Raw genomic sequence first — 24,693 nt, forward strand, 5'->3', positions numbered from 1 at the left:
TCTTATTGTATCTTATTGTACTGCACGTATACTGTATCTATGTCGCTTCACATGGAGGGTCCTTAGTTCAGGATATGCTAGAACAAACTAGCTTACAATTTCAGAGCGAATAATTGTTAGTCCAGTATTTTAATTTCCACAAACTCTGGAGCTCTTGAACTTGGCCATTTGTTTGTATTTAAGACATTTTGCAATGCAAAAGTAAAAGTTTTTGGGTTTGTTTTTTAGTTTCTGAAAAATTACCCATTGGATTTTTTCATTTTCTATGCACGTTTTGATAATTATGTGAATTTTTTTTTGTGTTCCGTATTATTTAACTAAGTTTGAACTTGTTTTAGTTATCTTGTTGTTGAGTTAAAGCCATGACCATTGAAAACAGCAGTTATGGCGACAGCAACAAGTTTCGTTGGCAACATGTTGCTGTGGTGAATTGACTCCTTGGGCCTCATGTTGCTGCCGTTGGTTGTGTTGCTGTTGGTGTTGGTTGCACCGCTGTGATTTGTATGGCTGTGCGTGGGAAATGCCGACACAAGAAGCCGTGCGGTGCCGTGCCAGGCCATGCCTTGCTTTCAGTGCACGACGAAAGGTTACGAGGCGCGGCACATAACACGGACTGCGACCCACGAGTCGATGACAGAAATTTTTGTGAATTTTTTCCGAGTGAATTTGTGAAGTCGTAAGACGAACTTAAGTGCTAAGAGAGCTAAGAGTTTGCAGTTCGGTAGCTATTTTATTTGTTTTTGTGCTGCTATTTCCTAGCAAAAGGGATCACAGACAGCCTCACAATTGGCACTTATTATAATTATATCAGCCAGTTGCTGTCCGCTCTGGGACCGCTGGCCACCAGGGCAGCCGTTCAGCTAAATGCCAGCTATGCGGCAGAGGAAATATATGGCATAGACGGTGGTGGTATTGGCGGTGGTGGTGGCGGTGTTGCTGGTGTCGCTGGTGAGGGCAGCATGGGAATCGGAATGGGAATGGGTATCGGTGGCATCGGACTTGGCGGCAGTGGTGACGGTACTGGCGATGTTATCAATGGCAGTGATCTTTACATTTATTATGGCAGCGAAATGACATGGCCGACAAGGCAGCAGGAGTTACATCAGCAGCACCAGGAGCAGCAACAGCAGCAGGCCCTTACAACAACCGAATTCATTACAAGTCCAGTAACTTCATCATCCATAGTCCACAGTCCGCTGGCAAATAATACGAACCGCAGTGTGGCCAGAGTAAGCGCTGACATACCCATTTGGGTAATACCCTGCTATTCGATTATCCTGCTCTGTGCTGTTGTCGGAAATCTTCTTGTGGTCCTAACACTTGTGCAGAATCGTCGCATGCGCACCATAACCAATGTATTCCTTCTAAACTTGGCTATTTCGGACATTCTTCTCGGCGTTCTATGTATGCCCGTAACCCTAGTTGGCACTATCCTGAGGAATTTCATTTTCGGCGAGTTCCTCTGCAAGCTAATACAATTTGCTCAAGGTGAGTCAAGTTAGCAAAGTCAATAGATTACCTGACTTGGCATATTTGATATATCGTGTCCCTCTTCTAGCTAGATTTAAAGAACTGCTTGGTCTGTAGTGAGACAAATGTGTGGCTAGTGGTTTCGATTGTGAAAATGTGAATACAGGGCGTATACTTAATATTTTTTGTTTTCTTTTACTGTTATTGCAACATTGTTTAGGCTTCTCAATTGAAATTCAAGCAATTTCGGAATAATCTGTCATAATTAAAAATTAAAGAAGTGAAAAACATATACTAAATCTTAAACACAAAAAAAAACACAAAAAAAAATAGAAAAAATACGAAAAAGATAAAAAAATACAGACTTAGGGACTAAGACACAAAACAATTGGTCAGGTGGTGGAGGGGGACACGCAAATAGAATGCCCTCTGACTATGATCTGGAGAGAATCAAAGAACAAATTCTCCTGGCCAATATACAGGAATTGCTAAGAAAAATTTCCCAACGCTGCTTTGAGGAGTGTGTCCAAGTGCCTGATGTGGAATTGCGTGGCATCGAGCGGGATTGCCTAACGAATTGTATGGATCGATTTATGGACTCGCTGCAATTGGTCTCCCGGCAATATTTTCGTCGACGAATTCGTCAACATCGAAGTCGTAAAAATCCCGATAAATATAAAAGCGAAAAGCAGCAGGCAACATGAAATTAATTGTATATTCACATTAATAACAGAGCAATTGTGTTTGTCGTGACACATTGCTCGGTTTTTTTTTGTTTTTCTTTTTCACTGTATTTACGAGGAGACTGTATATTGTAGTAATAGGCCCTAAACACATGTGTACAATCACTGATCGCACAGAAAATATATATATATTTAATTTTTCATTTCGTTTCCTTGTTGTTGACTGCAGAGATATCGCTGCAAGTCGATTTCCCACTTAAACTAAACTTACTGTCAGCCATCGGTTTCCGCACAATTTCCTCGCTTATTTATGGTTAAAATCATAATTCAAAGCAAGTACGCCCACACACACACACATACACTCAGATACCACATTTGCCACACTCAACACGCTTGGTACACTCTGTCTCTCTCTTTCTCTCTCTCGCTTTCGCTCCTTCTTTGTATTCCTTCCAATGTTTGCCTTATGCCAATATTACCAACTAAAGAAATACAAGTGGAGCAAGCTCTTGAACAGCTGAGAGCCAACAAAATGGATGCCATCATTATGCTAAAAACCCAAACCCCCCTTTCGAAAAAAAACCTAACCAACTTGGCCATGTTCCAAAAGGGTTAAAGGGCTTAAATATGCACATTCACCCACACACTTGCACACACACACGCATGGAAAGATTATTTAACTTTTATTACTAGCTTGATGGCACAAACGTAGCTGTTTAAAAAACCGTTAAATCAAACGACTGACCCAAGATTGCAAATTGTGTGAGCGTGTGTGTGTGTGTGTGTGCGTGTGTTATGTTTCTCCTGCTCTGGCTTGGCCTACAAGTCTATATAAATAGAAATGGAATGGACTGGGTCCACCGAATTGAGTTCTTAATATACCAACATTGTTGTTGATCAACAATTTGTAAAACATTGCAGAACTGGGATTACTCTGCACCAATTAAAGGGCTTGGAAACAGTCTATCAACTCTTCTTTCTTTTGTCAAAATTTTGAACTTCTTCTTCCTCTCCTCCTCTAATAAGCCAGCTCGATTATTAACTACTAACTCTCAGCTAGTTTGGGTGCACTTCTATTACCTTATATGCATTTGAGTATATGTATTTTTGACACCTTTATTTTTGTTTTCAATTTTTGGAATTGGAAGAAAAAATGACCCTTTAGTGAAAATGGATCATGTCAATCTGACATCCTGACATAAATATTTACATATATACCTATCAAGAGAACATGTTTTCTTCTTGTTAATGATGACTAAGTGAGTGGGATTCGTGACAGATTTAACTCAAAGTTTTCTTTCTTTTTGTTCTTTTCTTTTTTGAAGTGTATTTTTGAGATATCAATCAAAAATTGCACATTTTTGGATTACGCATCAAGAATACCATGAATTTCAGTCTACATGACTAGACTGTTCCTTTACTTTTCAGCGAACTTCCCCGTTAATTTAAGAAGTTTTTGTTTTCAATACATCTAAAGAAACCAACTCCATGGGATGTTTGCTTTAAGGTTTGAAGAAAGAATTCAAAATCATGAATCTAGCAATCCTAGTGAAATAAAGTATAGCATACAGTTTGGCTGATGTGGCCAGAAAAGAATAGCATACATTTCAGCTGATATTGCATTTATGCTGATTTAAATGTTTTATGTTTATGTGCTGCTAAAACACGAAAATTGGTTGCTAAAAGTGGCACTGGCAATGCTTAGATGTTAGATAAATTGTTGAATCCATCTCACTTTGAATTTGCTCTTCTGTGTTTCTTTCTCTCTCTTCTTATCTTACGACTGTCTGTCCTCGTGTCTGTTTCATTCAACATTTGTAATCGCTATCGTCATTTGTCAACAGATCCTGCTTGGCTTCCTATGTCCTACATAGGGTGTGTGTGGGACTCATAAATGATGTGCAAATAATTAGAATTGTACGCATTGTATGCACTTTGCTTGGTATGTGTGAATACTTACGTGTGTTTGCGTGGGTGTTTGTATTTGTATCTATGTATGTATATGTGTCCTGAAATCAAAATCAAATTAAAGCCCTGCGAAGTCCTTCAAGCAACTTTCAGAAAGACCGAAAGAGAGAGAGAGAGAGACAAAAACAGATTGAGTTGAGTTGTAAAACTAAATGAACTGTGGGTACATGTTGATAAGCATTTGTGACAGGTGTCAAGAGCATTTCGCTTGGCCGATTACCATCAGGGGTTCCATACCGGGAATTTGCTGTCAAGGCTTTGACTTACCATAAAGAATGAAGAGACGATGCGGAATCAATGAGCCCCCAATTGCCCAAATATAACATTTCAATTTAAACAAAATTATATGTCCTACCGTTTGCCTAAGTACAATTTCCCTAAAAAATTTAATACCTGTTTTATTTTTGTGATATTTTATCTCCGAGTGTATCTATTTTTGTGGGAGGCAAAGAAAATATCGCTTCCATTTTCCATTTGCTTTGCTTTTTCTATTTTCGTTGAAACTTTTTTTCTCTCCCTCAATAATGGAATTTTAAAAATGTCTAACGATTTTCTATATACCATCACACATATTGTGCAGCATCACGTTGGCCCATATTCATCATCATCATATCGCAAGCTATTTTCATCATCATCATCATCATTATCGTCATCATTATTATGTCTCTGGTGTTGTTATTTTATGTTTTGTGCAGTTTTCATGACTTGTTTCCGGTTTCCGCGCGAAATGCTTCCTTCCATCGCTTCTTGTTGGTGGCTGCTGTCGTTGTTGTTGATAATGTTGTTTGTCTTTCAGCTGCAAGTTTGTTTTATTCTACTTGGGAAATTGCTGCTACGTGCACAAATACCGCTGCTCCCTGATGCCAGGCCCCACCCACTCTGACTCCAACTTTTAACGTCTCTTAAATGCGCTCGCTCAAACATCCAATCCCAAAACGGCAGCTTCCACCGCCCTTTGGCAATTTGAACCCTTCCCCACCCCCACACATACATACATAAATCATCCGCACCACTCCCCACCATTCATCATTGGATGCGTGTGTGACGCCCACATGGCCAACTTATTAACAACATAATAGCAATGCCAAGGCAAACATGTTGAACGGCATCAGCCCAATTGAATGCATAGGACTGATTGAAGTAGAAGTTCGCCCACACGCCAATTTAACATCAACTCATTCGCACATACTAAAGCACACACACACACACACACACACACACAGTTCAAAAGGCAATTTGTTAGACAAACACTGACAGAAAACAATAGCACCAATAGCAAAACTCAATACATTGAACTAGTTTTGTTGTTGCATTGGTAAATTAATAAATAGACAATGTGTGGTTATTGTTTAAACTTGGTTACGAAATATAATATTTAACTCTTGGTTTTGATTTCAGTTGCATTTTATGAATTCATTTACACAAGTCTAATACCCAAATGCCACCTAGCACGTTTGGGATTAAAGTTCAATGTGAAACCTCGAATCCCATTGGAAACTTCCACCCATTACTCCATCGACTGCCAAGTAATGTTTTATTTAATGCACAATGAATAATAAATTTTATGTGGTCTTTGGCTGCTGTTCGATGGCAAAATCAATTACAGCGGCAACAACAAAAGGCCGCCCTCTTAAGGTTTTTTGGTCATTTGTTTATCAAAGTGTCTCACCAAGAACTTTTCGGTTTTCCAACCATTGTCTGAATTCGTCTTCGTTTCATTTTCAATCGTTTCTTTCTAAAATTCAATTTCAAATTCAAAAATTCTACAGTGGATGGGCAAGTTTTTCAAGGGAAACTAACTTCTAATTCGATTTCAAGTCTGAGAAAGATAATTCTACTCTTAAGACTAAGCTTTAGTCCTTCCCTTGTTTTTGTATGTGGAAGTCCTGTATGCCTTATATCCATCTGTTGCATCGGGTCGTAAATTTATAAATGTCAACTTGGTGCCAGGGCGTTGGCCAGCCAGTCACAAGCTGTCACACCAATTTATGGCCATCATCATGTCCAAGGTGCAGCCAAAAACTACAAGGAGCTCATTTCCCTCACAGCCCTCACCATCATTGCCGTTGCCTGATTTATAGACGCAATTATGCATTTGCGAAAAAAAGCAACAAAAAGGAGCAGAACGAAACGAAAATACTAAATTTCTCTTTGCCAATTCAATTTAATGCAATTGAATTCTTTTCGCAAATCCTTACACAGCTTATGCCAGCTCAGAGCTTGTGATGATGACAGTGCGAATAACAGATTGTACGGTTCTCAGGCCTCAGACTCCCAAGAGATATATGTAGGTGCCTATATAGAATTCTGATTTAACATTGTTAAGTTGGTGGAATGTAATTTTATTACAAAAGAGACAAAAGGAAATTTGTAGAATTTTTGTCAGCCAGCCGAGAAGTAGGCAACAATTTTACACAAATTTTTAATTAGTCCATCGCCGTAAAGTTTATGTGTGTGTGTGATGTGTGTCTGTGTATATAGTATAGTACTGTGCCTCTGTGTGTGTGAGAAATTGTGTCTGGGGACTCCCCGCAGCTCGTTTTATCGGGTTTCTTCGAAAAGGCGATGACAGGTCTGCAAATTAATAATTAATTGGATTTTTCTAGGTTATTCTTCTTGTTGCTTTCGCCGCATGCTCTTTCGTTTTGTTGGAGCAAAAAACAAAACAAAACGGGCAAGAAAAAAACAATCAGAGACGCAACCATTAATTGGACAAAAAACAAAGGCACAAGTGCAAAAGAAAAATGCCAACAAGCCTGGCCAAAATGCAAATTAATGCAACAAACCCTCAAGTGGTGGGAATTTAAGTACTGAGCATTAATCTTTTGCAAATTGAACGAAATAAATTGAAACTCGAAACGTGCACATATGCACACACTCGCATACACACACACACACGCACACGCATACGTGTACACTGGACAAACATGCAAAATCACTTAGCAAAAGAAGAAAAATTATTCGCCTGGGTCAAAAGAAAAATAACTACAAGAACTAAAAGAAAATTTGCAAAACATTCTTGCATGACTGAGTTCTTAACCTTACAGCCCAACCCCCCCCTCCCCACTGTAACATGTTTGTTTGTTAAGCTGCAACTCAAGGTGTTTTAGGTATTTATTTCAATGACATTTCAAAGTCAAATTTAACAAAAATTCTTTAACATTATGACTTTCACATTTCTCTTTATACTATTTTCAAGTTTCATAGTTACATATTTCCCTTTTGTGAAAAGTAAAGCCAAACTTCTGTAAAAACTTGTTTGCCCTGTTTCTTTCTAATCCCCTTGCCCACTCATTAGCAAAGCTTATTACAAACCACTTTGAGTAGAGATTAAGCTTACCTGCATTCCGTAAACACATTTTAAAATACAAACTTTGTGTAGTCGCCTTCTAAATGTTGCACATATTTCCTAAAAATTTGCTTATCCTGCACTGTGGTTCACAAGTCAATTGTAAAACAAATAAACTATAAAATATCAAACAGACCTGACTTTAGTTTAGAACCTCAAACTTAGAAATAGTTTTCGAATATATTGTCTTGAGTCATGCTTTCCTAGAAAGTTACTAACAAGCTGATACCTAATTGAAAGTAATTGCTTTAAGTTTGTCCCTCTTTTCGTTAATTTTATTAAATTCTTTTAACTATGAGTTTAGTTAGAGTGTCCTTATCAGCTTTGCTGGGCAGATTCGATACAAAAAGTGTGTTCAAATAAGTTGTAGATCATCTATACATATTTTTCAGGTTTCACTCCTCACTCTTATTAACTTGTCTGGCAAATTGAAATATTTTAGCAATTCAACTTTGTTATCAGAGTATCTTGTGAGAGACACATGTATCTTTGGTTTTGACTAGTTGCAGTTTTCTATTAAGTCTATTCCAAAATAAATTTTGTCCAGTGTATAACTTAAATAGGAGTCAAAGGGAAATTGCAAGTAAAGACTCAAGTTAAGGCAAAGGCAAATCAAATATTTTTACTGCAATGCCCAACAAAAGAAATCAAAAGAACCTCAACTAACTCAAAAATACAAACGAAAATGGAAAAGTAGATTAAATTATTCCCAACTTAAAAAAAAAATAAAATTTGAGCTTAAATTTTGAACTGTTTATAAAGAAAGTCTCATAGGTATGTATGTTTATTCAAGATTAGCCCCTGAAAGCAATTTTCAAAAGTTTTCGTCAAACGAAACAACACTTTAAACTTTTCTATAGTCTCTTTGGGTGACATTTTACGATAATGGTTAGAAAACTGCAACATTTTGTTTAAACTGTACAGAGAAACACTTTTTTAGATGCTTCATTCTTGAAAATAAACTCAAAACTCTTGGCTAGCTTAAAACTATCTCGATAGAAAGACGACGAGATAGCTCTCAACTCTCAAATTCTCGACCTTAATGTATCTAATAAAAGACCACAACTAGCAAATTTATCTGTCATTCTGAGGATGATGCAAAATTCAGTTGGAAAATATTCATAAGTTGCCAGTTGTTGCCAGGGCAAAGTCTAAAAGAAATGCAGGTGAAAGAAGTTTAATTTGAGGCCAAATACCTTTTTTTTTGTTCCTCAGCAAGGTGGCACTTGGTAAATCCGCAAGAAAGAAAATGTGGGATGAAAAAAAGGCATAAGAGCCCGTTTGATTAGAGAAGCGTTTTACGCTAAGTAGTCGAGAATGGAAAATCTCATGCACTACTCGAGAGGAGTCATCTTAATCCATGCGGCCATGAAATGTGAAAGCCCAAGTTAGGGGGTACAAATACCTAGCTAAAAATGTGAAGCACCATCCAACGCAGTGTAAATGCTACGAAAACAGCAAAAACAGCAAACAACACTAACAAAACAACAACAACAAAAAAGAAGGAAAAACAACAAGAACATTTTGGAGCGGCTTATTCACTTGGCAAAAGGTTGCAAGGACGTTGATGACGATGATGATGACGATGATGATGATGATGACGATGATGCTGATGCGGATGAAAGCGATGAGGATGAGAATGTTGTTGGGTAAAAGAAGCAAAAAAAAAAAACAGCAAATCTTTAAAATGGTTTGTAAGGACTCCCTGTTTGTCACTGTGTGCGTGTGCGTGTATGTGTGTGTGTGGCGTGGCTGTGTGTGTGTGCTACGCGTTTTCGGTTGGTTAACTCTTATTAAAAACTACGGGGCCAACAAGCAACATACAAGCAGGCAAACACATAAAAAGCAAACAAAGCATCAGAGAACGAAAAACAACAAACAAACAAACAAAAAAAAAAAACGCAAACATGTTGGCATACATATTTAAAATAAAAGTAAAAAAAAAAAGGGAAAAGAAAAGAAAACTCGACTGTTTAATATCCGGCATTGAATTCACAATATTATCTAACATAAAATCTACAAGATTAACTCTTAACTAAACCGAACTAAATTAAGTAATTGAATCAAGCGGAACTACTAATACTTTAGAAACATTCTCTTGCTGGATTAGAGCTTGAACTATCAGCATTTCGCGGGGCGGAAACCCCATCTTAAACATCCTTGATAACATTGATTTAAGAGACAGATACACTTAATCAGATCGATTAGGTGTTCTGTATGGCAAGGATTACCAAACCAACAAATATTTAGTTGCTCCTTTGAATCAAAGGTCAAAGTTCATAGGTCTTATCTTCTTCTAACTTTTGAGAAAGTTTTGAGATCTTTCATGTACATTTTTTTATACAATTGATTTAAATTTTGCATAAAATTTGGTCAAAAATTTGTATAAATAGTTTGACACTTGCTCATCTCTTGATTCCTTTTGGCCATTGTGATGTTAATTGGCCCAAAATCTGACCAAGACATGGGGCACTAAGTCTTACTTGCTATATATAGCTCGTTTGGGTCAACAAATGACTTGATTTATCAATCATATCTTAAATGGTTTTTGAAAAACATCAATTTGCCATGACTGCCTTTCTAATACCCTTAAAACAAATGAATATAGGGTATGCTGATATACAACTATCTAATTATAGTAGACCTTAACTAATTTAATATATTGTAATGGGTAACTTGAGGTCTTCTCCTTTGTCGACTTGTGGCGGAGAACTTTTTCAATTTATGTTTGGGTGGTATTAAATGTACAACTTGCCTTCAAGATGGAAATCAGGTTGACAACAAAGTGTGAAATGTGTGTGAAATGAAATATACTTCAAACTGAATTAATGCTAGAAATGGAAAATATTTTGCCAGGCCATGCCATGCCATGCCAGGTCAGGTGTTTTTTTTCTTGGGTATAATCAAACCCCTAACCACTCCTATCTATCGTAGCCACCGCCTATTACATCTTGCCTTAGAAAATGGAATATAAATGAGCATCATTTGTTGTTATTATTGTTGTTGTCTTCTGTTATGTATGGCCCTTATTATTATGATTATTTTTTTTGCTCTCTTTTTGCCTTTTTTTTGGGCAGATTTTCAAGTTTTCAGAAGTTTGTGACACTTTTCGTGACCTTGAGCTTGGACACGCCCCAGTCTTAACTAAAAATAAACTAAATACCATCTACAACAACAACAAAAAAAAACAAACCTTTTGCACTCAATTTGTTTTGCAATTTATTTAGTCATCCAGCCAAACAAGCAAAAATGGGAAATGGCGAGTTGGTTTGAAGGATAACACACAAAGACGAACAGGAACTTTTCCTTTACATTATTGCAAAAGTTTTGCTTTTTAGCTCAGACTTTGTCATGGGAGAACATTTAAAACGATTTGTTGTTGTTGTTGTTGTTATTATTGTGCACATATAGACGGAGATATGTATGTATGTATGTACATATACCCGCATTCGATTCACAGAGTCCACATCGAGCTTAAGTAGATTGCTTACAGTTCGCTGTCACTTGAAGAATCTGAAGCAGCTGAAGTGTCTGACATTCCATTTGTATTTCCATTGCAGCCAACAAGAAAGAACAACAAAGTTGCAATGACTATATAGTATTTATAAATATATATATGTATATATATTTTGTCGTTGTGCATCTAGCAGCATAAGCAGCAGTATAAGTAGACAGGATTAGAAATAAGAAGCAAAGTACAGAAGATTGGCATTATAAAATTTCTATATTTAGAGCGAAATGATTGAAAAATATTGACAGAAATGTTTCAGGTAAGAAAATATCACGCACAAGCTAGTTACGTCCTTTATTGATTCGTTTGCAAAGTGAAATTAATTGATACATTTTCAACACTTTGGCAGCTTAATTGGCTCCATATAATCTTCTTGACTTCAACTACATTCTTTTGGTTAATAATAACTCATTCCAAATTAAACGAGAGCCAACTTAAAAATGCAGGTGAGCCATGGCCTTATGTATGCATTATTAAGGGCTAAGACCTTCCATTAAATTGTTCACTGTCATTGCATTGTGCAGACAGAGAGAAGAAATAGGTACCATTTTATAGCTACTTACACAGAAGCATGTATGTCTGTTCGCCTGTGTGTGTGTGTGTGTGTTCTGTTGTGCATTTCTTATGAATTCTCAATGGCATTTTGTTTGGCGCTTAATGCTGGCCAATTTATTCAGAATATTCTTCACATGTATGCACACATACATATGTACTTGCTGCCAAAAGTATGCAACAGTTTCTGTTCAATCGTTTCTCTCCCTGCAACTGACATGAGTTTCGGTTAGCTAAGGCTTTCAAGTCTTGTTTTCCTTTTGCCTGACATTTTAATTTGTTATGTTTTACACAAATTGAACAATTTTACACCGATTGAATGACATGACCCATTCCTCAATATTTCCATTGAGATTTTCTGCCTTAGACAACTCCACCAACCCTACCCGCACCCCCCAACCATACACTCACACGCCTACACAAAGATAATAAAAAAAACACAAAAAAAGTCGTTTCCCTTTGGGCAAAAAGGAAGTAGCATGACAGTTCCTGCATCCCTTCCCATCATATTCACACACACACACACAGACAGAATGATATTGTATAAATCAATATAAAACAAAGAAAAACATTTCTTTTACATAATTTCGGGCAGGCTAACAAAAAAATAATAAAGCTCGAAGAATCCAATAAAACAAATACTCTGAAATGAAGTTCAGATTCTATTTTCAAAATGTCAGAATTCACAATTTTCATAAGAAATTCCGATTTATATTTTTGTGTTTTTCTAAGTTTGCTAATAATAGGCTGCTGCTAGTCGCAAGTACTCGGAAATACCCTAAAATAACAATAACAAAAACGCCGAACATAAAATAAACCAAACAAAAAGTAAAAATATGTCTATTGAAATAAATGTGCTTGGGTTTCGTTTCTTGCTCAACTTGTCTCTTTGTTGTTTCTTTGCTCGTTTTGCCGTTTGCTGCCAAAAGTTTTGTTTGCCCGTTTGCCCATTTTTTATTGTTATCTGAAAATTTGAAATTATTTTTATTGATAAGAGAGTGAAAGGACGACAAAAGACAACAAGCAAAAACAAAAAAAAAGGACTGGCAACTAAATCAAAATCAACGACCAGAGGCATATGACATTTATATGTGTGTGTTTATCCCTTGAAAAACGAACAAAATAAACCTAAATACCTTGCAATCATTAGGTTAGGTGTCAGATTGTGCTTCAAGTTGATCTCAACATACCTACATATCTATGCGTGAGTTTGCCGTTCGTCCTTTAATCTTTCGGCCACATCCTTTGGCGTGTTCAGGAGATAGGCTCTCCGGGACATTGTTTGCTTTGGATTTCCCGCAACTGGTGCACCGTAGTGGGTTTAACTTGCAACTGTCCGTTGAGTATGCCTGTGAGCATCTTGCAACTTGTAAAGTTCATTCCGAGTCCTTAGCTATACGAGACTCAATGGGAGTTTTCCACCGGGCATTCACTTTAACGCTTGGCATCGCATTCCAATGGTCTTGCCATTTAAGTGCTCAATGACCTGATGCACATCTTTTCACTGGTATTTGACATAAGGATATAGGATAGTTCTAGAGGATCCTATGGAGACAGGGGCAAAACTGTTTTGCTTACACTGAAAGTCAATGGTATAAACATTTATCAGTTTGTTTATTTCAAGCACTTCAATGACTCTCTTACAGAAGTAGCAAATGTGGGAGGTGTCCCTTCCTCGTTTCAGTGAAAAAAGGGAATAGAATAAAGCAAAGTGTTTTAGTTTTTTGTTTTCATTGCAAGACAAATTGCATTAAGTATTTATATAAATCATTCTATATGTGAAATTTTGTGTGTGTGGTGGACATTGAGTTTTATTTCATCACAGATTTCCCTTTGCCTATTGGTTCACAATGCTGCGCATCGCTCTTCAAATATTTGCTATCAATTTCAAATGCAGAGGTCGAGAGTGACAAAAGTTGATTGGTTGACATAACCAATCACATTGTTTAGTTAGATTTTTATTACCAAGCAAGAACAATGCCACAATAAAAGGCACGAAATGCACATTGAAATGTTATGCAGTTGTCTATGTGGCTGCCTTTTGTTATGGGGGGAAAGGAATTCCGGCTCACAAGTGCATACGTATGTGGATAATGTTGTTTCAATAGTTTCCATGGAAACATAGTCAATGTCATGCATGTGTAAATCCTAACTAACAAGTGTAAATAATTAGTCGATATTCAAAGATGAAAGATGCGTCTGAATTCGGCTCAGTGTATCGCCTAGTTTGGAATTATTAAATGAAAATTGTCGATCAAATACGAATCCTTTTTATAATTAAATCAGTCATAAATGAGCTCAAGTCCTGATCATATATGCTCTTCCTTTTGCATCCTTTTCGACTACTTTTTGAGGATGTTAGATGTTTATAAAACATTTCAATTAAACTAGAAATTCAACCACATTCTCACATCGTGCAGATTATTTTTCAAGCTTAACTGGAACTAAACTGAACTAGAAGTGCATGGGTTTCCTTTGTTATTCTCTTAATTATTTCCATTCACAGGTTGTGTATTTGACCTGAGAAATGAAATTACAAGTGGACTCGTTTTACCAGCTTCTACTTCTCGTTTACTCATTTTTTTTTTGTTGTTTTTCAGTTTCGTTTTCTTTCTGGTCATCTCGCTGCGTTGTTTTCTGTGGAGTCCGGTTAGTTAGTTAGTTAGTTATAGTTTTGCGGTTGTTAGAGATAAATTTAACGTTAACTTGCAGCAAGTCTTATGTATATGCCAAATTGACTTGGACAGGAGCCATTCATGCGGTGAGGAAAGTTGAGAATTTCTAAAAAGCGCAAAGTAACAAGGTAAAATATTTAAATAAAAAAGAAAAACTGAGAGAAACAAAAAAAAAAAACACAAAGTACCAATGTCTAGAGCAAGAAGCCAAGAGAAGGTAGCTTAGTGGTTCTCACTATCTATGTATATGCGTAGATAGATGGCCGGCTGGCTGGGTTATTGAGTGAGCAAAGTTTCAGATGTTGGGAAAAGTCAATTACGTTACGCAACTTTTAATCAAAGGATGCAGTCCTCTTCTGACCAATGTGAAAACTTTAATTACCAATTTTTGCACAACTAACTAAACTAAAGCAAAAAATTATGTCGACAGCTGCCAATCACTTGTTTTCCCCTTTCCAAAGAAACTTCTTTCAGGTTAAACTAAATCTAAAATGTGAATACATTTTAAATATTGTGACTTTGACTTAATATATGTTACAGTTTCTTGTATAATTGATAAGCTCTTGAACCTAGCCAAACCAAAATCAATCAGCAAATTTAACATAAATTTCTATAATTTTCAGCCCAATTCGAAATATCGCGAAACTCTTTTGAACAAATGTTAATTTATCTAGATGTTCGTGGGAAATAATGAAACAAACTTTTATAGTTTGGGGGAAAAAAAAGTATGAATAACTTACTGAGATAAGCTCCCCATTCAAATCAATGGGAAAATGAATTTAATCTCTCAATATCTTGGCTTGCCAAGTAAGACAAGCAAACTTGACTATTTCAAATTTCCAATTGTCTTAAATCAAAAGGAAACAAAAATTTACATTAATTTGGTTCTCATGTTCATGAGAGAAACAGAATTTTGAATGACAAACTTGCTCCAATAAGGCATCCCGTGCGTTGTATCTCGTCCTGTGTGTGTATCTGGGTCTATTATGCCTCTGTGTTCTCTGTGCGATTATGGAATTGCAATTTTTGTACGAAATGACATAAAGGGGGACAACGTGAGGTTTGGTAGAAGAGAGAGAGGTAGAATTTAGGCAAACTCTGGCCAAATGTTCAAATGCTGATGTTGCTACCATCAGATGGGAAAGTGCAATGGCAATTTTGATGATGTTGTTGTTGTTGATGGTAATGCCCAATCATTGAGGATGCAACCATAATGATTTCGCTTTGCCTTTTTTCTCTCCTTCTTTCTGTGCAAAAAAGAAAATGCCAATGAGAGAGGATTATACAAATGGAATCCATTTTGTTTAGCAGCTAATTAAGAAGCGAAATGAGTGATTCAAAATATGTATGTATAAGTGATCCGAAATATAAGTTACTTAACTACATTTAGTTGGATATTTTAGTGAATTCTTGTTCTCTCTGTTCTTTTTTGCCCAGAATATTGTCTCTTGGTCATAACAACCTATTTTTGGTAGGTGACTGTCTACAAGTATGGCAACGCACACTTAAGTGTCATTTTAGTAAAACACTTTCCGCAATGGCTTCTTCTTCTTCTTCTCCACCCAGCTCCAACCCTTTCATCGCTAGCCAGCATAATACCCGCAAAATACCCCAACTGAACTTGTTGTGCTGGAGCATTTTACCAAGAATTTGCTGTTATGTTTCCATTTTTTTGTGTTATTTTGAGTTTCGCTTTTATTGCTTTACTCCCAACACATTTTGTGTAGGAGGAAGGCGCGAACTTGTGCTTCTGGCCAATTTTGCTATTTTCAGTATTTCCATAAAATTTCCATTTATGTTTGTTGCCTCGGACTCTCGGGAACCGGGGGCACAAGCGAGTTATACGGACGGACAGTGCGGTACGGTAGTGGACGTACTCATTGAGCCATGCGACAGAGCTAAATTTAATTTTTGCTAATGAGCTCTCCGACTCCCCAGCCGAACCGAGAGAAGGGTTTAACGAGGTTCGTGGCTGGTGGCTCGATTGATGGTGTCAGGAAGGGATGTGCTGCTGTGTTATTGTCCTTCTCGAATTTCATTGGCCACCTCTTTAAATACTATATAGAAAGGCATACAATCTGTCTAAGCTTTTCTTTCAGACAGTAGTTCATTAGCTGGGCACAGTGGGTCAAGTCACAACGAGTTTATATCCAAATCTGCAGCCAAGCCAAGCGTAGAATATTTGCCCTCAGACAAAAATAAAAATGTGCTGCTAGTAATAAAAAAAATATTTTGATGCCGTGTTAATGTATTTTCATCAAGAAAATGAAGTTGTAAAAATATTAATTAGCTTTTTCTCATAATTTTTCTCATTTTATGCCTTTGCAGCCGCTTCGGTAGCCGTTTCCTCTTGGACTTTGGTGGCCATATCCTGTGAACGTTACTATGCCATTTGTCATCCATTGAGGTCTCGAACTTGGCAGACCATTAATCACGCCAATAAGATCATTGCAATGATTTGGTTGGGCAGTCTGCTTTGTATGACCCCGATTGCAGTGTTCAGTCAACTGATGCCGACGAGTCGGCAAGGTAAGCGATCCAAGGGCAGCAGATATTTTGATTTGTAATGGCTCTTTCTCTTTAAAGGTTTTCGCAAATGCCGCGATCAATGGCCCGCTGATAGCTTGAACTATGAAATTGCTTACAATTTGTTCTTGGACTTGGCTTTGCTTGTGTTGCCTTTGTTGGCATTGACATTTACCTATTTGTTTATAACACGAACTCTCTATGTCAGCATGCGAAATGAGCGAGCTATGAATTTTGGTAGCAGTGGCCCGGATATAAATCAAAGTCAATCGGCAATAACCACCACACAAGTGAATAACGGTAGTAGACGTTCCAATGCTCAATCTCTTGATATGATGCTACAAAACCAACAACAGCAACAGCAACAACAACAACAATTTGTTGGCAATGTCCAGTATTATTATGGTAAGATAGAAACATTGTATTGCCTACTTATGTGGGCGAACTAAAAGTTTTACTCAATTTGCATTTAGTTATAACTAAATATTCAATGTGATTTTCGTTTTTGTCAAATATACTTTGGGGAAATTTGATAAAATTTGATTGTCTTATGTTTTGCAAGCATTGTCAATCGATTGATGCACTACTACTCATCAGGTATTCCCACGCGGCTGACTATCTAGTTTAGCTTACCCAATTGTCGCTCCAGTCACAGACAATTTGCATAGCAAACTTTCTGCCACAAACGAAATATGCCAAGCGTTCAATTTAGCACACATCCATATCCACATTCCAGTTCCAGTTACAGTTTCATTCACAAGCATCCGCATCCGCAACAGCACCAGGCACTAGGCGCCAATCCCATTCCCTTTAGTCTTCAACACAGACCGACCCATTACCCAGTTGACTCTTATGCATGGCCTGTCACACTCGGCTGGCGATAACAAGATGTAGGTTTTGAAACTAGGTTAGAGGTTAACAGGCGTCTGTGTGTGTGTGAGTGTGAGTGTGGGTGTACGTGGGGGGTGATACGATGAGTGAGTATGAGTTTGGTTGGACGATCGAACCATGTTACGCAAGTGTAGGCTATAAATCGCCGCGGTTGTTAAACGCAGCTATCCGAAATGCCAATTCAGTATACGATTTCAAGGACTTGACTTTCATTTGCATTCATTTCTTTCTTTGCCCAGCTTAAAGCTCAATATATGTTTTCCCTAAACATACTCAGGCAGCTGGCTTAGGGATTAAAAAAAAAAAAAAAAAAACAATCTACATACTAAACAAAGAAACAAAAACACTTGATTTCTGTTGCAGTATTTGTTGGCAAAATTCAATTGAATTAAATTTGACTTGATAATGTGATGAAAACTGATAAAAAAAAGAAATAGAAATCCTCCTTTCGGCTGTCATTCAGCAAAGAACAAATTTTAATATGGATGACTAGAAGAAAAAAAATATACTTCTTCCTTTTTTTTTGTTTGTATCCTTTCTTTTGCAACGTTTTTGTTTTGTCTTTTTTTTTTTGGGGGGGGGTGTGTAGATTTTGTCCCCTAAAAAAGCCGATAAGCATCTTTTCTTTATACTCATTTGCATGAAAGGGTCAAAAATTCATTTCTGCTGCGATTTCATTTCCTTAGTTAAAGTATTTAGGAAAATTTTCCCTGTCAAGTTATTTTTCAGGCAAAAATAGTTTGACAGAGTTTCAGATGCACTTGAAGATGAGAAAAAGTGAGAGATAAGCGGATTTAATGACAAAGTGACCAAAATATTAAATTCTAGTATATAATAATTCCGAGTAAATAATGTGACCATGGCCAGGGTGAGGAATTTAATGCCACATCCTAAAGATGTGAAAATGAATTATCATAGGCAACCCCGAACGGTTGAAAATTTTGAATTGTTGTTCGTTTATATGAAAAGGGTCAACCTAAATATGCCGTAAATTATGCAAAAAGACAACCATTTAAATGCTCGTTAAAAACTCTTATCTCATGGTCCCGCCCCACCCCCCTCATGCAAACCTCGCCCACGCATGCCACAAAAATTGTCCCCCATGTTACCATTGAGCAATTTTTAGTGCATGGATCGACACATTTTCACATACTTTTGTGACAATAAATTTCATATTTTTCTCCTCTCCCCGCAAGAGTCCCTCTCTCTCTCTCTCACTCTCTCGCTCTCTATATTTCTATGTTTTGGATTTTTAAATGCACGTGCCATAAATTGCCATGACACTGAGAAGGCAAAGAGTGTGCGGACGGGAAGGCTCTCTGATGGGAGGGTAGAGATTTTCAGTCTGCGGTGTTGGTGTGTCCGCATACGGATACATAAGCCAGGCCGCAGGCGAAAATTGTTTTATTATTTTAGGAGTGGAATGCTTCAGCTCCAGATCCAGCTCCAGCTACAGTTTGTTGGCAATTTGCATAACCAAGTACCAAATAATTAAAGAAGCATGAAAATGTTTGCCATTCGCGTTCATTTTAAAGCAGCTTAGTGACGATGACAAAAATCTTATTTATGTCAAAGCCCCAAATGAATGCTCTAGATAGGCACACCCACACACACACACTCACACAGTTCGCAACGATTGATGAACTGCCAATTTATTTAAATTAATTTTACCATCAAATCATATTTCCATACTATCTGACTCTGTGAATCGGCAACGCTTTGACAAAAATCGATTTTTATTGAGATTTTTGTTATACCCTTGCAAAAAGGATATATTAAATTTGTCATAAAGTATATATACAGCTTGATCAGCACTATGAGACAAGTTTAAATAGCCATTTCTGTCCCCCAGCCTCTCCGTACTTCTGGATCAACGCGAATTCCTCCTAAATAGTTAAAACTAAATGAACTCTTATATGTGTGACAAGTTGAAACTTGACTTAAATGACTTCATCTGAATCAAATAGTTTAGAAAGTGAAGCTAAATTGATTTTCTTTCGGCCATTCCCACCCGTTCCACCTGTATATGTAGGAACACATTGCGTATACGTAATTTAAGAGTTAAGTTGGAGCATTTACGTACATCTTCAAGTTCTTGAATAGAAACTAATCGTCACTACATTGATTTAAGATACATTTTATGACCAGACCTCTCCCGAAACAGCTGATCGACGGGGTGGCAAGGAAAGCAGACAAGACGGTGGGGCAAGGCAGAGTCGAAAAAGGCTAGAATATTTCATATACATACATAAACAATCTACTGAATATTTCTAATTCTTGTGGACAGGAATCCCAAATGTATGTGGTTACATCTACCGCCATAGTCAAATTTCTGGTCTTCGAAATATATAGAAAATATATACAACATTTTAATAACAACTTTACATATTCAATTTTACATATCCTGCCTACTACATTTTCTTCTTTACAGTTTATCAAAACATTTGATTTTATAATTCGGTATCAAATCAATATTTATTTATTTATCTTAGAGTTAGGACTAATTACAAATTAGTCGGAACTTAGTTACTAAGCGCTAGCTGCTTGGGCCTTCGGCTTGTGTATTTACATATTTACATATTTAGTTTACCTATTTCATTAACCTATTTTATTTATTTATTTACATTTTGTTTGATTAATTATATTTTATAAATTTAAACCTATAGGATGTGGTAGTAGTTTGAGTTTTTGAGGTAGTTTATAATCATTAAGAGGTTTGTTGGAGTAGGGTTTGCAAGGATTGATATGGGGCAAACTTGTTCAAAGATTTCTTCCCTAATGTGGGAGGTTGCAGGGCAGTTTTTTAGTACGTGTTCTATGTTTTGGTCGGATGTTGAGTTGCAGTTTGGACAGGGTGTTATGTCGTTCGGGTTGATGTAGTGCTGTTGAGTGAATCTTGTGTGTCCTAATCTAAGTCTTAGAATTTTTATTTGGTCCATTCTTGTTATGTTTTTTTTGTAAAGTGTTTTTGAGATAGTCTCCTGTGTGTGTTCGATTGCTGTTTAACTGTTGGTACCATGTGTTGCAGCTATCTATGTTGTTTTTAAGTTTTTGGGATAAGTTAAAGGAATTAAGGAATTTGTTTATATCAGTGCAATTAAAGTTGGGGGTGTAGTGGAGGGGCATATTTAGGGTCGATTTGGCGGTTTGGTCGGCAAGTTCGTTTCTATGACAACAAAGTTGTCATAGAAATTATTTGTCAGTTTATGATCGATCACGATCGGATGACTATTTGTTCCAATTATAGTAGGTTATGAACTTGAGCAATTTCGGATTCCTATATACATAGCTGTCACATAAGCCTGTGTTAAAACGGAATGCTTAATGTTACTCATTGATCAGGCTTTAGTTTGTAGACCGTTATTTGGCAGGATTTCGAGTTTCTGCATAAAACATTTGTTACCCTTTGAAAAAAACACTTTCAAGGGTATTCAAACATCAACGCGTCGCAAAAACTCTCTGAATAAAAACCATTTTCAACAATTTGTTGATAAAATTCTTAAATTTCAAACGTAAAAAAATATTTAAAGCAAATATATGTATGTAGGAATGCAACAACAGAAATGAAGGGCCATTTAAAACTGGTTGACTTTACCATTTTTGTTAAAAAAACAAAAAAATGAGATACGTAAATGTAAAAGCTTTTATTAAATTAGCTTAAAAAATATATTGGAATATGTTTAATTAATTTAATTAAGCTAGAACGTTTCACGAATATCTTTCAAAATTAAATGACACACTCACGATGCCGAGCGATTGTAGGCATTGTCAGACCCAGGGACGGATCTGGGGTTCAATTGAAAAACGCTGAATCAAAGAAAATCGAAACAGATCTGAATTGACCTGGAATTGTCATGTTGCATTAGGGATAGATTAATGATTCGTAATAAAGAAAAGGCGTACGATAAAGTTTAATTTGATATAGATAATGAACGGACCTTCAGTGGTTTCATTGAAGCCTACGCCGTATTTTCCAGGGTCAATTATTTCTGTCATTTAATTAGTAAACTTCGTAACTTGCAATTTCGAGATTTTGTCTTGTTTGCGAATGAACTCTGATTTTATCAGCTGTTTGTGCTTCTCCCTTGTTATACCCTTGCAAAAAGGGTATATGACAAAGAAGAAAGCATCGCCGACCTTAAAGAGTATATATATTCTTGATCTTGAGTTTATATAGATATGTCCGTCTGTTCTGTCCGTCTCGATCGGCGCGAACTTCTCCTAGACCGTTAGAGCTACAGTTAAATGTTGGCTTTTATATACTGCATAGTTTGTATATCTCAGATTCATCCGTGTTCGTGTCGTTGGAATTGCCAACTAGTGTTAGATATGAAGATATGGTTATCAGAACTTAGGATACTTGGCAAAGATTGTTGATTATAGAGCTTGATGGTCTTGAAATAGATATACAGACAATGATTTGATTTGAAGAATAAGATTTGTTGAACTCATGATGGACTTAACCCAGTTTTAAAGAAAGGGAACTTTATAGTTGCATAAATTAGTAAAGAAATCTAAGAATCTCCTATGAGAAGTGTTTACAGTGAGAACCATTTTTATACCAGGCACTTCGAGATTGAAATGGTATATCAAAATAGCCAAAAAAGAATGTAACAGACCGAATAAAGTATATAGATTCTTGATCAGTATCATCAACCGGGTCTATCTAGCCATGTCCGTCTGGTTGTTGCATACTTTAGGGGGTAAAGGTCTGCCATTCCACATTCCTAGATCCGTCACTGTGCTGTTTGAGACAATTTGTTTGATTAATTCAATTTGGGTCGGTTTAAGTCTCAATTAGTAGTTTAATTATCGACTTAATACAAAAACGCTAACGATAGTTAACTTTCGTGCACTGTTTCTCGACTGCCATTCATGCAATTTTTTCGTCTCTTTTCTTTATACAATTTCTCGTATGGACAGCTGATGGCTATAACCATGGGGGAAGCAAACGCAAATTGCTTGGCGGCAGCTGTGAAGGACGACGACATCTTTATTGTATGCGTAGTGCTTCGGTTAAGTCGCTGCGTCAACAGCAGCTACAACAGGCCATCAATGGAGGTGCCGCAGATTGTTGCAGCAGGGCCCAACGCATGCGCCACCAGCAACAACAACAACAACAACAGCAGCAGCAACAGCAGCAACAGTATTATGAATCGCATGAATCGCGTAGAAAGAGTATTTCGCAACCGAGTTTACGTATTACAGAGGCCGCTCTAAGAAGGTAAGTGATAAAGAAATATGTAGGAGATGACAGGTGAACGATGGATACGATAGTCGTTATAATTGAATTTCTTTCTTTACTTTTTTTCTCTCCTTCTCTCTCCCTCTTGCAGCAGCATTGTGCCACGTCGTTCCAACGAGAACAAAAACTTGGAGAGCAAGAAGCGTGTCGTGAAAATGCTCTTTGTTCTGGTATTGGAGTTTTTCATTTGCTGGACCCCCTTGTATGTGATCAATACGATGACAATGCTGATTGGTCCTGTTGTCTACGAGTATGTGGACTATACGGCCATTAGCTTTTTACATTTGTTGGCCTATTCATCCAGTTGCTGCAATCCGATTACCTACTGTTTCATGAATGCCAGCTTCCGGCGTGCCTTTGTCGATACGTTCAAGGGAATGCGTTTGTGTCATACATCGGAATGGTTTTGCTTCTGGCGTCGTCGCTCCAAAATGGAACAGAATCTATCGGTGGCAGGCAATTCAATTGCATTGGCCAATTCGGTTATGTCAAGCCATACGATATTAGAGAGTCCACGTCTATGAGAAAGCAGGAAGTCACTTATGAAAAAATGTACACGCGGCAATTTGAGCGGAATTTTGGGCAACAGGCCCATTGGCACACCCACAACCCACGCTGTCCAGATGATGGAAACAGAGTCGCTTTAAATTGACAAGAGCCCCCCTCCCCCCCAATGTGATGTGATGATGATGATAAAAACATTAATTACTTATATATTTTATGTAAATGAATCTGAATGAATACTAATACTACTGTGGTTATTTGTTAAGCCGTTTACCTAAGGAATCTCTAATACAAATCTATTCATTACTAATTATGTCTCAATGCAAAACTAAATATTACATAAAATACTCTAGTAGTTCAATGTGAATTGTTAGATATGACCCCCTCAACAGCAAAGAAAACCAAACCGAAACTGAAATTTAAATGTTCTAACAGGTTCACAGTTAGTCCACAAAATTTATATTTGTTTTACATGCATTTCATTTGAAATGCTTCGAATTTTAATCAAAACTTTCGCACAACTGCGGTTTCAACCAAACATTTCGAATGGGCAAAAACCCCGAAACCCAACACAAAACACGAAAAAAAAGAAAGAAAGAAACGAAAACCAAAAACAGGTGGCAAACAACACACAAATTTTATTAAATAGTAAAATGAAAATGGAATAAAGCTCAATATAAATATTAAGTAAAAACTCTATGATTCAATGTGAACAAATAATTGTGTTGAAAACTGAAAACCACACCGTACCGAATTTAATACATACATCTATATGTAACTACATCCTAAAGGACACACATTTGCATACACTAACTTGTACCTTTTAACAGTCCCTTGATATTGCTTCTAAGAGCAGCTGAAACTAAATATTATAAATACAAATATCCTAAACCTATTGGGGTTATTTCGATGAAACAAACAAAATCTATTTATAGAGTATTTGATTAAGCTCAAAACGATATTGAACTTGAAATGATATTTGATAAATACATACATACATATATAGCAATTTGATTCTACTATAGTTAATAAGCAGTTTCAGTTTTCATTCATATGCAGATCACAACGGCTCTTGCCTGGGATCTATGAATATGTTTGGCATTTGAAAAATGGTTTCTATTGTCTATTAACAAATACTAGCATAATATTGTTATATGTACACCAAACAGATAAACAAATCCGATAAATGAATTGTACCTACCTACAAAAGGAGATCATAACTGAAAACAAGTTTTTGTTAGTGGATCTCCCTCCCTTCGTATATACAAAAGTTACACTATTTGGGCTTGAATTCCTTAACTAAGCATACACTTCAACGA

The 24,693-nt window shown here is 36.8% G+C and overlaps 2 protein-coding genes across 2 annotated transcripts; both read left to right on the forward strand.

Annotated features, from left to right (window-relative positions):
* Window positions 1-742: 742 nt before the first annotated feature.
* Window positions 743-24,118, forward strand: CCKLR-17D1 (Cholecystokinin-like receptor at 17D1). Its single transcript, XM_068298520.1, has 5 exons — window positions 743-1,488; window positions 16,537-16,737; window positions 16,795-17,139; window positions 22,549-22,849; window positions 22,962-24,118. Exons 1-5 carry the CDS (start codon window positions 960-962, stop codon window positions 23,392-23,394), a joined length of 1,809 nt encoding a protein of 602 aa, XP_068154621.1. The 5' UTR covers window positions 743-959; the 3' UTR covers window positions 23,395-24,118.
* LOC137583472 (mitochondrial import inner membrane translocase subunit Tim13) lies at window positions 1,785-2,321 on the forward strand. The gene has a single exon (XM_068298521.1). It carries the CDS (start codon window positions 1,893-1,895, stop codon window positions 2,172-2,174), a length of 282 nt encoding a protein of 93 aa, XP_068154622.1. The 5' UTR covers window positions 1,785-1,892; the 3' UTR covers window positions 2,175-2,321.
* Window positions 24,119-24,693: the final 575 nt, after the last annotated feature.

Source organism: Drosophila tropicalis, unplaced genomic scaffold (assembly GCF_018151085.1).
Source record: "Drosophila tropicalis isolate 14030-0801.00 unplaced genomic scaffold, ASM1815108v1 contig_867, whole genome shotgun sequence".
In the NCBI taxonomy this organism is placed as follows: Eukaryota; Metazoa; Arthropoda; class Insecta; order Diptera; family Drosophilidae; genus Drosophila; species Drosophila tropicalis.

Bases quoted from the DNA above. Each gene is read 5' to 3' on its own strand.
- CCKLR-17D1 (XM_068298520.1), top strand. From the start codon at position 960: ATGGGAATCGGAATGGGAATGGGTATCGGTGGCATCGGACTTGGCGGC. The intron at 1,489-16,536 runs GTGAGTCAAGTT...ATGCCTTTGCAG, and splicing joins GCTAATACAATTTGCTCAAG to CCGCTTCGGTAGCCGTTTCC. The intron at 16,738-16,794 runs GTAAGCGATCCA...TTCTCTTTAAAG, and splicing joins GATGCCGACGAGTCGGCAAG to GTTTTCGCAAATGCCGCGAT.
- LOC137583472 (XM_068298521.1), top strand. From the start codon at position 1,893: ATGCCCTCTGACTATGATCTGGAGAGAATCAAAGAACAAATTCTCCTG.